Raw genomic sequence first — 15,054 nt, forward strand, 5'->3', positions numbered from 1 at the left:
TGCCCATAGTATACAATATTACAAGTCTATCTTATTACATTGTATATTGGGGGGTGATTCCGAGTTGATCGCTCGCTAGCAGTTTTTAACAGCCGTGCAAACGCTATGCCGCCGCCCAGTGGGAGTGTATTTTAGCTTAGCAGAAGTGCGAACGAATGTATCGCAGAGCGGCTACAAAGTTGTTGTTTTTTGTGCAGTTTTAGAGTAGCTCAAAACCTACTCAGCGCTTGCAATCACTTCAGACTGTTCAGTTCCTGTTTTGACGTCACAAACCCGCCCAGCGTTCACCCAACCACGCCTGCGTTTTTCCCGGCACGCCTGCATTTTTCCTGGCACACCTGCGTTTTCTCTAACGTCCTAGTGGATGCTGGGGACTCCGTAAGGACCATGGGGAATAGACGGGCTCCGCAGGAGACATGGGAACTTTTAAGAAAGAATTTAGATTCTGGTGTGCTCTGGCTCCTCCCTCTATGTCCCTCCTCCAGACCTCAGTTTGAATCTGTGCCCGGACGAGCTGGGTGCTTTTCAGTGAGCTCTCCTGAGCTTGCTGTGAGAAAGTATTTTGTTAGGTTTTTTATTTTCAGGGAGCTCTGCTGGCAACAGACTCCCTGCATCGTGGGACAGAGGTGAGAGAAGCAGCCCTACTCTCTGAAGCTAGGTCCTGCTTCTTAGGCTACTGGACACCATTAGCTCCAGAGGGATAGTACACAGGATCTCACCCTCGTCGTCCAATCCCACAGCCGCGCCGCCGTCCCCCTCGCAGAGCCGGAAGACAGAAGCCGGGTGAGTATGAGAAGCAAGAAGACTTCGAAATTGGCGGCAGAAGACTCCGGTCTTCACTGAGGTAACGCACAGCACTGCAGCTGTGCGCCATTGCTCCCACACACCTTACATACTCCGGTCACTGTAAGGGGGCAGAGTGCAGGGGGGGGGCGCCCTGGGCAACATTGGGACCTCTTTTTGGCAAAAGTGAACATATATACAGTTGGGCACTGTATATATGTATGAGCCCCCGCCAAGAAAATACATATTTAAGTGGGACAGAAGCCCGCCGTCGAGGGGGGCGGGGCTTCTTCCTCAGCACTCACCAGCGCCATTTTTTCTCCACAGCTCCGCTGAGAGGAAGCTCCCCAGGCTCTCCCCTTCAGATACACGGTAGAAGAGGGTAAAAAGAGAGGGGGGGCACATAATTAGGCGCAAAAATCAATATAACAGCAGCTACTGGGTCAACATTAAGTTACTGTGTTATTCCTGGGTCATATAGCGCTGGGGTGTGTGCTGGCATACTCTCTCTCTGTCTCTCCAAAGGGCCTTGTGGGGGAACTGTCATCAAAAAGGGCATTCCCTGTGTGTGTGGTGTGTCGGTACGCTTGTGTCGACATGTTTGACGAGGAAGGCTATGTGGAAGCAGAGCGGGAGCAAATGAATGTGGTGTCTCCGCCGACGGCGCCGACACCTGATTGGATGGATATGTGGAAGGTTTTAAATGATAATGTTAATTCCTTGCATAAAAGGTTGGAAAAAGCTGAAGCCTCAGGACAGTCAGGGTCTCAGCCCGTGCATGATCCTATGTCGCAGTGGCCGTCAGGGTCTCAGAAGCGCCCACTATCCCAAATTGTTGACACAGATACCGATATGGATTCTGATTCCAGTGTTGATTACGATGATGCAAAGTTACAGCCAAAATTGGCTAAATCCATCCGTTATATGATTATAGCAATTAAGGATGTGTTGCACATCACAGAGGAAACTCCAGTCCCTGACAAGAGGGTTCATATGTATGGGGAAAAAGGCAGGTGGTGACCTTTCCCCCTTCACACGAGCTAAATGAGTTATGTGAAAAGGCTTGAGAATCTCCAGATAAAAAACTGCAGATTTCCAAACGGATTCTTATGGCGTATCCTTTCCAGCATCTTTGAGGGTAGCCGTATCCTGTCAGTTGTAGTGCTGTAGCAGCATGGACGGACACCCTGTCTGAGGAACTTGATACCTTAGACAAGGATACTATATTATTGACCCTGGGGCATATAAAAGACGCTGTCCTATATATGAGAGATGCTCAAAGAGACATTAGTCTACTGGGTTCTAGAATAAATGCTATGTCGATTTCTGCCAGAAGGGTCCTGTGGACTCGGCAATGGACAGGTGATGCCGACTCCAAAAGGCACATGGAGGTTTTACCTTACAAGGGTGTCCACAGCTACTGCTGGAAAGTCAATTTTTTTGCCATATGTTTCCTCACAGCCTAAGAAAGCACCGTATTACCAAATGCAGTCCTTTCGATCACAGAAAAGCAAGAAAATCCGAGGTGCGTCCTTTCTTGCCAGGAGCAGGGGCAAAGGAAAGAAGCTGCACAACACAGCTAGTTCCCAGGAACAGAAGTCCTCCCCAGCTTCCACAAAATCCACCGCATGACGCTGGGGCTCCACAGGCAGAGCTAGGCCCGGTGGGGGCGCGTCTCCGAAATTTCAGCCACAAGTGGGTTCACTCCCACTTGGATCCCTGGGCAATAGATATTGTGTCTCAGGGATACAAGCTGGAATTCGAAGAGATGCCCCCTCACCGATACCTCAAATCGGCCCTGCCAGCTTCCCCCCTCGAGAGGGAAATACTGGTAACTGCAATTCACAAATTGTATCTTCAACAGGTGGTGGTCAAGGTTCCCCTCCTTCAACAAGGAAGGGGTTATTATTCGACCATGTTTGTAGTACCGAAACCGGACGATTCGGTCAGACCCATATTGAATTTAAAATCCCTGAACATGTACCTGAAAAGGTTCCGGTTCAAGATGGAATCGCTGAGAGCGGTCATCGCAAGCCTGGAAGGGGGGGATTTTATGGTGTCTCTGGACATAAAGGATGCATACCTTCATGTCCCCATTTATCCACCTCATCAGGCGTACCTCAGATTTGTGGTACAGGATTGTCATTACCAATTTCAGACGTTGCCGTTTGGTCTCTCCACGGCTCCGAGAATATTTACCAAGGTAATGGCGGAAATGATGGTACTCCTGCGGAAGCAAGGGGTCACAATTATCCCATACTTGGACGATCTCCTCATAAAAGCGAGGTCAAGAGAGCAGTTGCTGATCAGCGTAGCACATTCTCTGGAAGTCTTACGGCAACACTGCTGGATTCTAAATATTCCAAAGTCGCAGTTGATTCCTACGACTCGTCTGCCTTTCCTGGGCATGGTTCTGGACACAGACCAGAAAAGGGTTTATCTCCCGATAGAGAGAGCTCAGGAACTCATGACACTGGTCAGAAACCTATTAAAACCAAACAGGTGTCAGAGCATCACTGCACTCGAGTCCTGGGAAAGATGGTGGCGTCATACGAGGCCATTCCCTTCGGCAGGTTCCATGCGAGGACCTTTCAATGGGACTTACTGGACAAATGGTCCGAATCACATCTTCAGATGCATCGGTTAAGCACCCTATCCCCCAGGGCCAGGGTGTCTCTCCTGTGGTGACTGCAGAGTGCTCACCTTCTCGAGGGCCGCAGATTCGGCATTCAGGACTGGGTCCTGGTGACCACGGGTGCAAGCCTCCGAGGGTGGGGAGCAGTCACACAGGGAAGAAATTTCCAAGGTCTGTGGTCAAGTCAGGAGACTTGCCTTCACATCAACATCCTGGAACTAAGGGCCATATACAACGCCCTACGTCAAGCGGAGACCCTGCTTCGCGACCAACCGGTTCTGATTCAGTCTGACAAAATCACAGCTGTGGCTCATGTAAACCGACAAGGCGGCACAAGGAGCAGGGTGGCGATGGCGGAAGCCACCAGAATTCTTCGCTGGGCGGAGAATCACGTAAGCGCACTGTCAGCAGTGTTCATCCCGGGAGTGGACAACTGGGAAGCAGACTTCCTCAGCAGGCACGACCTCCACCCGGGAGAGTGGGGACTTCATCAAGAAGTCTTCACGCAGATTGCAAGTCGGTGGGAACTGCCACAGGTGGACATGATGGCATCCCGCCTCAACAAAAAGCTACAGAGGTATTGCGCCAGGTCAAGAGACCCTCAGGCGACAGCTGTGGACGCACTGGTGACACCGTGGGTGTTCCAGTCGATCTATGTATTTCCTCCTCTTCCTCTCATACCCAAGGTGCTGAGAATCATAAGAAAAAGAGGAGTGAGAACAATACTCATTGTTCCGGATTGGCCAAGAAGGACTTGGTATCCAGATCTGCAAGAAATGCTCACAGAGGACCCGTGGCCTCTTCCTCTAAGACAGGACTTGTTGCAACAGGGGCCCTGTCTGTTTCAAGACTTACCGCGGCTGCATTTGACGGCTTGGCGGTTGAACGCCGGATCCTAGCAGAGAAAGGCATTCCGGATGAGGTTATTCCTACGCTGATAATGGCTAGGAAGGACGTGACAGCTCAACATTATCACCGTATATGGCGAAAATATGTTGCTTGGTGTGAGGCCAGGAATGCCCCTACGGAGGAATTCCAGCTGGGCCGTTTCCTTCACTTCCCACAGTCAGGAGTGACTTTGGGCCAAAAATTGGGTTCCATTAAGGTCCAGATTTCGGCCCTATCCATTTTCTTTCAAAAAGAGCTGGCTTCTCTACCTGAAGTTCAGACGTTTGTAAAGGGAGTGCTGCATATTCAGCCCCCTTTTGTGCCTCCAGTGGCACCTTGGGATCTTAACGTGGTGTTGAGTTTCCTGAAATCCCACTGGTTTGAACCACTCAAAATGGTGGAATTGAAATATCTCACGTGGAAGGTGGTTATGCTACTAGCCTTGGCTTCGGCTAGGCGTGTGTCAGAATTGGCGGCTTTTTCACATAAAAGCCCCTATCTGGTTTTCCATGCGGATAGAGCAGAATTGAGGACCCGTCCACAATTCCTGCCGAAAGTGGTTTAATCTTTTCATATAAACCAACCTATTGTGGTGCCTGTGGCTACTACTGACTTGGAGGATTCCGAGTTGCTTGATGTGGTCAGGGCTTTGAAGGTTTATGTAGCCAGAACGGCTAGGGTCAGGAAAACAGAGTCTTTGTTTATCCTGTATGCTTCCAACAAGCTTGGTGCTCCTGCTTCAAAGCAAACTATTGCTCGCTGGATCTGTAACACGATTCAGCAGGCTTATTCTGCGGCTGGATTGCCGCTGCCAAAATCAGTTAAGGCCCATTCCACTAGGAAGGTGGGCTCTTCTTGGGCGGCTGCCCGAGGGGTCTCGGCATTACAGCTGTGCCGAGCGGCTACTTGGTCAGGTTCAAACACTTTTGCAAAGTTCTATAAGTTTGATACCCTGGCTGAGGAGTACCTTGTGTTTGCTCAATCGGTGCTGCAGAGTCATCCGCACTCTCCCGCCCGTTTGGGAGCTTTGGTATAATCCCCATGGTCCTTACGGAGTCCCCAGCATCCACTAGGACGTTAGAGAAAATAAGATTTTACTTACCGGTAAATCTTTTTCTCGTAGTCCGTAGTGGATGCTGGGAGCCCGTCCCAAGTGCGGACTTCTTCTGCAATACTTGTATATAGTTATTGCTGCAATAAGGGTTATGTTATAGTTGCATCAGGGTTGAACTGATGCTCTGTTGTTGTTCATACTGTTGACTGGGTAAGTTTATCACAAGTTATACGGTGTGATTGGTGTGGCTGGTATGTATCTTGCCCTGGATTACCAAAATCCTTTCCTTCTACTGTCAGCTCTTCCGGGCACAGTTTCTCTAACTGAGATCTGGAGGAGGGACATAGAGGGAGGAGCCAGAGCACACCAGAATCTAAATTCTTTCTTAAAGTGCCCATGTCTCCTGCGGAGCCCGTCTATTCCCCATGGTCCTTACGGAGTCCCCAGCATCCACTACGGACTACGAGAAATAGATTTACCGGTAAGTAAAATCTTATTTTTCCGAACACTCCCTGAAAACGGTCAGTTGACACCCAGAAACGCCCACTTCATGTTAATCACACTGCGGCCACCAGTGCGACTGAAATGCTTCGCTAGACCCTGTGCAATACTACATTGTTCATTGTGCCCGTACGACACGCGTGCGCATTGCAGCGCATACGCATGCGCAGAACTGCCTTTTTTCAGCCTGATCGCTGTGCTGTGAACAAATACAGCTAGCGATCAGCTCGGAATGACCCTCATTATGCCTTGATGTTTGATTAATAAGAAACGTTTGCAGAAGTCCTGTGTGAGTGCTGCTTGGGTAATAGGGACGTTCTATACGGGTGTACTACGAGTGGCCAATGCCGGCAGCGGTGCAAGCGCAAAAGAGCCCCATGCAGGCTCGCTGTGATCGCCATGGCGCCACGCTATTTATTCTCCCTCCAGGGATGTCGTGGACACCCTAAGAGGGAGAATAGTTGCCGGTATCTCGGCGGTCGGGATTCCGATAGCCGATATATCAAGTGCCACCTGTTCTATACATGTACAGTAGATAAATATCGTGTTTGTACAGTATGGAGACTTTGACGTCTGGTTTAGCATTTTCCGAATTGCTTCACCTATAGATGTTATGCAAACTTACCTTGTGTCAGAAGTAGATCTAAATGTCCTCATCTTTACGTCCTCCCCATATAATCCATATGGCAAGTATTTTACTTGTGTTTTTCAGCAGTAGTAAATAGCCTTGTACCAGTATACATGAATATTCACACTTATCTAGATACTTGTCATTACATCCTCCCTCTAATTTGGTGAAGTTCATCTTCAGATTAGCTAGTATAACGGGTACAGCCATATAAGTAAAGATATATAAATATAATTCTAACAAAAATAGTATAAAAATACGAATAAAAAAAAAGAGGTTATCCCGTAAAGTACAATGTAGTCTCCAGCAGTGTTGTACATGGGAAGATTGACCTTCAGTGTTTATGTATTCATTGTTATTTCAGCGCCATTGTCCACCAGCATTAGGCCTTGATATCCCCTGGATCTGAAATGATGGCTGATAAATATTACTGCAATTTGATGTACAGCAATATCTTCATATTTGTATGCTCTAATGCTAGGTACACTGTATCCAGTTATTGGGCCAAGCAGCCATATATTGCTTGATTGGCCTGATAATTGGATAATGTGTATGCAGGAGCATTGGATAAATGGCTTCAAATGTACATGCAACGGTCAGATCGGGGGATGTATATTGCATGTTCTGTACACGCAATCTCGTTCAAGAGATGAAAGGGAAAGTGCACACTGATCAAGAAATTGCTCAGTGTGTACAGGTGCGCACAAATTCAGCAATCGCTCTGTCACGTTAGAGTGTTTATCACATTGGCAGCATCTGTCAGGTAGTGTGTACCTTTCGTTATATTACAGTATCTCATGACCAATGTGGTCTTTGCCCCCTGATTTAATATTCTTATTGCTGTGTGCATTTGGATCACCGTAGTCTGTTACTCTGGGACATCATGCTTGATGCATATGTATAGATAGCATCTGAATTCCCTGTATCATCTATTCCATTCAGAGTAAAAGTATGATGTATAATAGAATTATCAGGGGCAACAGACTACTCACCGGTAGGCGCTGGGAAGCATGTACTGCATTACAACATTTCATCCTCTGCATTTTAATCATTATCAGCTTAATAAGCGATGCAGTAACAAAAGCACCCCAAGCTATACTCCTGCTGTCTGTCTTCTTTAGTGTATAGCAGATAGAAATGATTTCTGTTTATGTACAAGCAATATGACCTGTTGGTGATGGTTGCTTTTAGGACGTTGGGCTACAGAGTGACTTGGTCTTTGAAGAAATCAGCCGCCGCGTGAAAGATGTGGGTAATGAACTGGTTAAAAAAGTGAATGCCGTCTTCCAGTGGGAGATCACCAAGGATGGGAATACTGCTGCACAATGGAGTGAGTTTCATTTTTATTTTTAGAACTATTTACATTTAAATGTAAACGTACTGTACATTTAGTTTATTTGGCTGCACCTCTTATTCACATAACTCTCATTCCTTACTGCCCCCACCCCTCCCATGCCGCAATATGCTGTACAAGAACCACATGATTAATATCTTCTGCTTCTTCTTATAACAATTTATTCTATATTTAGGAGTGTGTGAATTAGTGTTGTAGGCTAGTATTAGCCACCTACTCATTCAGCTGAAGCACTTAGAATACAAAGTAAGGCAGTGCATGCATTATCACAATTGTACTTGCCATAAAAAAAACTAGTCCTGGGCTAGGGAACAATTTTATAATGTGCTGTGCGATTGATATCTGTGTGTAATAGATCACTCATTTTATGTGCTGTTGAAATCTGTCATTTTTATGTGAGTGGGGTAAAAGGGGGCATGGCCTCGACCTTTGATGGGTGTGGCCTCGCTCGAGTGGGTATGGCCTCACCAAACGGCCCGTTTTTTTCCTTTTGGGGGCGTGCCCAGCGCTCCCCCAGCAGCTGGGCAGCCCCCGCTCCCCTCCTAGCTCTGAATACATGCCGTGCGCGTGCGCACAGCATGCATTCAGTGATCACCGGCTGCTTTGCAGAGCAGAGCAGCGGGTGATCAAAGCCTCCCCCAACTGCCCCCCCACCCGCGGGACACTGCTGCCCGCGGGTGGGACAGCGGGACAGGGTTGCAGCCTAATGTACATGGTTAGTTTAATACAAGGGTCCAGGGGAAACCCCTGGTGGACCCTACTGCCTAGTGCCCCACCCCTTCCCCTAGGGATCAGGTTCCAGACTGAGCACTTGAGTTCTGCAATATACATATGTTACATTATACACATGACTATATTTTTTTCTACAGTGAATTTTGGTTATTAATCTGGTACGTTACCATGCATGTTCTAGCAGTATTTTCTATCGATCGATCTATCTATCTTTATCAAGAGCCCAGACCATGCACTCGCTTATGGTTAGCCAAGCTTCTAAGCATGGGCCCCTACCACTGCATTCTCCCAGTGGGCCCCTCATTCCCTAGTCTGACACTGGAGATGGAGCTGTGAGCAGATGCTACAATTGAAGCTCTTTCTAGAGTAACCAGCACCTTATGAGCCTTTGCCTCTTGTGCTGCATGCCAGTTTTCCTTTTATGGATTTCTGGCATTGCATTATAGTTTGTGAAAGCTTCCTTTGCAGGTCTGTTTAACGGCACATGGGGCTTGAGATGAGGATTTCACCTTTGTTTCTGCTATGATTAACTAGTGGTAGTCGCCTGAAAGCCAATGGGATACCCGTGACATTACTTAGGACAACCTTGCATGTTTTTAGACACTAGTATTAGATTTCAAGTACATTGCATAATATTCTTCATTGTTACAATGTATACATCACATATTTTAGATTACATTTCACTACAACTAGTCAAAATAGTGTAATCTCACTTTCTCTAGACTATTCATTGTTACTCAATATCAGCGATAATAGCAGAGCAGAATGAAGGGAACATTCTGTACCTTTCATATATGTCAGTTCTTCGCTGTACCTTTTTCTATCCTGTTCTTCTGCCACTTGACATTTTTTCTTTATGACAACAGAAATGTTTTTCTGTGTTTTTCTTAAATCTGCTAATGTTGATGGGTTTAGGCTGCTATTCTGCAGCTTTACTCCAGGCTTACTTTTGGATTAGAAAAATACAAGTAAAATATGAAGTCTCTCAGGCTTTCTCTGAAAGTGTTTATCATTATCCTTTGGGTCTAGCTGCTGGGCCTGTTCCATTATTAAATTTGTTGCTCAGCTGTGTTTCCTAGTGTTTTAATCTATGACTTGTCATCTCCCTCTTGCTCTGTGTGGATGTTCGAGACACAGCTACTGACAGCACTAGGAAAAATATGGGCCCTTCAGCTCCCTGCTGTCATGGCTGTTGACTCCAGCTCCGGCACGCTCCGCAAATGTCCTTGAGCATGGCGTTGGTGAGGGAAGTAAGGAAAGGAACTAGGCTTTAGAAGTGGTGCATGGGTCCATGCTGACATTGATTTTTGTTCCATATCCTTAATGTTTAAATTCATTAAAAGTATGAGTGTCCTTGGGATGTAGAGAAGACAGCAAAAATAAAAAAAAATCAACACGTTACTATTAAAATGTCCACTTTGCAATACACTTATGGAGAGGGGAGCAGTATTTCCAGTTAATTTTGATTGTGCATTGCATGTGCAATTTAGGAATAAAGCTCCGATGGAATTTGGCTTTAAGTGTTCCACAAACAATTCTTCTGGTCATTTTTGTTCTGCCCAACACTTAGTCTTAAGCTTGTATACACCTTTCGACAGTGCAAAAGAATTTAACAATACATTGCATTGGTGTACACACTAGACGATCCGCGCAATGTATTGTTACTTACTGTATGTAACTTCACCGCATTGGCAGTGTAATCATCCCATTGGACGTGCAGCACATCCAGTGGGATCATTCAATGAATGAAAACTAGCAGATCCAATGCCGAAAGACATTACAATGTATGGCAGTGCGAAAAAGCATAATAGTATTATATCCTAGGAGCTGAGAAGAAAGATATTGCCAATATTCAGCAGCTGTGAAAAAGTAGGCAACCCACCAAAAATGACACAAGAACAACACTGCGCTCAAATATGATTTAAATAGGATTTTGGTTACCTACCGGTAAATCCTTTTCTCATAGTCCGTAGAGGATGCTGGGGTCCACACTAGTACCATGGGGTATAGACGGATCCACCAGAAGCCATTGGCACTTTAAGAATTTTAGAGTGTTGGCTGGCTCCTCCCTCTATGCCCCTCCTACCAGACTCAGTCTAGGAACTGTGCCCAAGGAGACGGACATCTTCGAGAGAAGGATTTAACACAGATAGTGGCGAGATTCACACCAGCTCACACATACAAGGCACATCAAGCTAACTTAGCTTGAAAACTCAGCAACCGCTGAAACATTACTTACCAAGTAACAATGCAGTACTCAACTAATACGAAGTTGTACTGAACCAAATAACGATAGCAGGAAAACGAAGCGCTGGGCGGGCGCCCAGCATCCTCTACGGACTACGAGAAAAGGATTTACCGGTAGGTAACCAAAATCCTATTTCTCTGACGTCCTAAGTGGATGCTGGGACTCCGTAAGGACCATGGGGAATAGCGGCTCCGCGGGAGACTGGGCACAACTAAAAGAAAGCTTTAGACTAACTGGTGTGCACTGGCTCCTCCCACTATGATCCTCCTCCAGACTTCAGTTAGAATCTTGTGCCCGGCTGAGCTGGATGCACACTAGGGGCTCTCCTGAGCTCCTAGAAAGAAAGTATATTTTAGGTTTTTTATTTTACAGTGAGATCTGCTGGCAACAGACTCACTGCAGCGAGGGACTAAGGGGAGAAGAAGCGAACCTACCTGACTGGAGATAGTTTGGGCTTCTTAGGCTACTGGACACCATTAGCTCCAGAGGGATCGAACACAGGACCCGACCTCGATCGTTCGGTCCCGGAGCCGCGCCGCCGTCCCCCTTACAGAGCCAGAAGCAAGAAGTGGTCCGGAAAATCGGCGGCAGAAGACCTCGGTCTTCAACAAGGTAGCGCACAGCACTGCAGCTGTGCGCCATTGCTCCTCATGCACACCTCACACTCCGGTCACTAATGGGTGCAGGGCGCTGGGGGGGGGCGCCCTGAGCTGCAATATAAACACCTTGGCTGGCAAATCATTACAATATATAGTCCCAGGGCTATATATGTGATAAATTACCCCTGCCAGAATTCCTGAAAAAAGCGGGAGAAAAGTCTGCAGAAAAAGGGGCGGGGCTAACTCCCTCAGCACACTGGCGCCATTTTTCCCTCACAGCTCTGCTGGAAGGATCGCTCCCTGGCTCTCCCCTGCAGTATCAAGCTACAAAGGGTAAAAAAGAGAGGGGGGGCACTAAATTTAGGCGCAGTATAACTTATATAGCAGCTATAAGGGGAAATAATTCAGTTAATCCCTGTATTATTATAGCGCTCTGGTGTGTGCTGGCATACTCTCTCTCTGTCTCCCCAAAGGGCTTTGTGGGGTCCTGTCCTCTGTCAGAGCATTCCCGGTGTGTGTGCGGTGTGTCGGTACGGCTGTGTCGACATGTTTGATGAGGAGGCTTATGTGGAGGCCGAGCAGATGCCTATAAATGTGATGTCACCCCCTGCGGGGCAGACACCTGAGTGGATGGTTATGTGGAAGGAGTTACGTGACAGTGTCGACTCCTTACATAAAAGGTTTGACGACATACCGAATATGGGACAGCCGGCTTCTCAGCCTGTGCCTGCCCAGGCGTCTCAAAAGCCATCAGGGGCTCTAAAAGGCCCGCTACCTCAGATGGCAGACACAGATGTCGACACGGATACTGACTCCAGTGTCGACGACGATGAGACTAATGTAACTTCCAATAGGGCCACACGTTACATGATTGAGGCTATGAAAAATGTGTTGCACATTTCTGATGTTACCCCAGGTACCACAAAAAAGGGTATTATGTTTGGAGAGAAAAAACTACCAGTAGTTTTTCCTCCATCTGAGGAGTTAAATGAAGAGTGTGAAGAAGCGTGGGCTTCCCCCGATAAGAAACTAGTAATTTCTAAAAGGTTACTAATGACGTACCCTTTCCCGCCAGAGGATAGGTCACGTTGGGAAACATCCCCTTGGGTGGATAAAGCGCTCACACGCTTGTCAAAGAAGGTGGCACTACCGTCTCCGGATACGGCCGCCCTAAAGGAACCTGCTGATAGAAAGCAGGAGGCTATCCTGAAGTCTGTATATACACACACAGGTATTATACTGAGACCAGCTATTGCTTCAGCATGGATGTGCAGTGCTGCAGCTGCGTGGTCAGATTCCCTGTCGGAAAATATTGATACCCTAGACAGGGACACTATATTGCTAACCGTAGAGCATATTAAAGACGCAGTCTTATACATGAGAGATGCACAGAGGGATATTTGCCGGCTGGCATCTAAAATAAGTGCAATGTCCATTTCTGCCAAGAGAGGGTTATGGACTCGGCAGTGGACAGGTGATGCAGACTCTAAAAGGCACATGGAAGTTTTGCCTTATAAAGGTGAGGAGTTGTTCGGGGATGGTCTCTCGGACCTAGTTTCCACAGCAACAGCTGGGAAGTCGGCATTTTTACCCCATGTTCCCTCACAGCCAAAGAAAGCACCGTATTATCAGGTACAGTCCTTTCGGCCCCATAAGGGCAAGCGGGTTAGAGGCGCGTCCTTTCTGCCCAGAGACAGAGGTAGAGGGAAAAAGCTGCAGCATACAGCCAGTTCCCAGGAGCAAAAGTCCTCCCCCGCTTCCTCTAAGTCCACCGCATGACGCTGGGGCTCCACAGGCGGAGACAGGTACGGTGGGGGCCCGTCTCAAAAATTTCAGCGATCAGTGGGCTCGCTCACGGGTGGATCCCTGGATCTTTCAAGTAGTATCTCAGGGGTACAAGCTGGAATTCGAGACGTCTCCCCCCCCCGCCGTTTCCTCAAATCTGCCTTGCCAACAACTCCCTCAGGCAGGGAGGCAGTGATAGAGGCAATTCACAAGCTGTATTCCCAGCAGGTGATAGTAAAGGTGCCCCTACTTCAACAAGGACGGGGTTACTATTCCACAATGTTTGTGGTACCGAAACCGGACGGTTCGGTGAGACCCATTTTAAATTTGAAATCCTTGAACACATATATAAAAAAATTCAAGTTCAAGATGGAATCGCTCAGGGCGGTTATTGCAAGCCTGGACGAGGGGGATTACATGGTATCACTGGACATCAAGGATGCTTACCTGCATGTCCCCATTTACCATCCTCACCAGGAGTACCTCAGATTTGTGGTACAGGATTGTCATTACCAATTCCAAACGTTGCTGTTCGGTCTCTCCACGGCTCCGAGGGTCTTTACCAAGGTGATGGCCGAAATGATGATACTCCTTCGAAAGAAGGGAGTTTTAATTATCCCGTACTTGGACGATCTCCTGATAAAGGCGAGGTCCAGGGAGCAGTTGTTAGTCGGGGTAGCACTATCTCGGGAGGTGCTACAACAGCACGGCTGGATTCTAAATATTCCAAAGTCACAGCTGGTCCCTACGACACGTCTACTGTTCCTGGGGATGGTTCTGGACACAGAACAGAAAAAAGTGTTTCTCCCGGAGGAGAAGGCCAAGGAGCCTTCTCTAGTCAGAGGCCTCCTAAAACCAAAACAGGTGTCGGTGCATCACTGCACGCGGATCCTGGGAAAGATGGTAGCTTCCTACGAAGCAATTCCATTCGGCAGGTTCCATGCAAGAACCTTTCAGTGGGACCTGTTGGACAAGTGGTCCGGATCGCATCTTCAGATGCATCGGCTGATAACCCTGTCTCCAAGGACCAGGGTGTCTCTGCTCTGGTGGCTGCAAAGTGCTCATCTTCAAGAGGGCCGCAGATTCGGCATACAGGACTGGGTCCTGGTGACCACGGATGCCAGCCTTCGAGGCTGGGGGGCAGTCACACAGGGAAGAAACTTCCAAGGACTATGGTCAAGTCAGGAGACTTCCCTACACATAAAAATTCTGGAACTGAGGGCCATTTACAATGCCCTAAGTCAGGCAAAACCCCTGCTTCAAAACCAGCCGGTACTGATCCAGTCAGACAACATCACGGCGGTCGCCCATGTAAACCGACAGGGCGGCACGAGAAGCAGGACGGCGATGGCAGAAGCCACAAGGATTCTCCAATGGGCGGAAAATCACGTGTTAGCACTGTCAGCAGTGTTCATTCCGGGAGTGGACAACTGGGAAGCAGACTTCCTCAGCAGGCACGACCTCCATCCGGGAGAGTGGGGACTTCATCCAGAAGTCTTCCAACTGATTGTAAACCGTTGGGAAAGGCCACAGGTGGACATGATGGCGTCCCGCCTAAACAAAAAGCTAGAAAGATATAGCGCCAGGTCAAGGGACCCGCAGGCGATAGCTGTGGACGCTCTAGTGACACTGTGGGTGTACCGGTCGGTTTATGTGTTTCCTCCTCTTCCTCTCATACCAAAGGTACTGCGGATAATATGGAGAAGAGGAGTAAGAACTATACTCATTGTTCCGGATTGGCCAAGAAGAGCTTGGTACCTGGAACTTCAAGAAATGATCTCAGAGGACCCATGGCCTCTGCCGCTCAGACAGGACCTGCTGCAGCAGGGGCCCTGTCTGTTCCAAGA

General features: G+C 47.9%; 1 protein-coding gene across 1 annotated transcript in view; it reads left to right on the forward strand.

Annotated features, from left to right (window-relative positions):
- HSD17B4 (hydroxysteroid 17-beta dehydrogenase 4) overlaps positions 1–15,054 on the forward strand; it is a 566,121-nt gene that overhangs the window by 489,916 nt on the left and 61,151 nt on the right. The window contains exon 22 of the mRNA XM_063964187.1: positions 7,681–7,819. Coding sequence (XP_063820257.1) covers positions 7,681–7,819 — 139 coding nt within the window. The remainder of the gene's footprint in view (positions 1–7,680; positions 7,820–15,054) is intronic.

Source organism: Pseudophryne corroboree, chromosome 1 (genome assembly GCF_028390025.1).
Source record: "Pseudophryne corroboree isolate aPseCor3 chromosome 1, aPseCor3.hap2, whole genome shotgun sequence".
NCBI lineage: Eukaryota > Metazoa > Chordata > Amphibia > Anura > Myobatrachidae > Pseudophryne > Pseudophryne corroboree.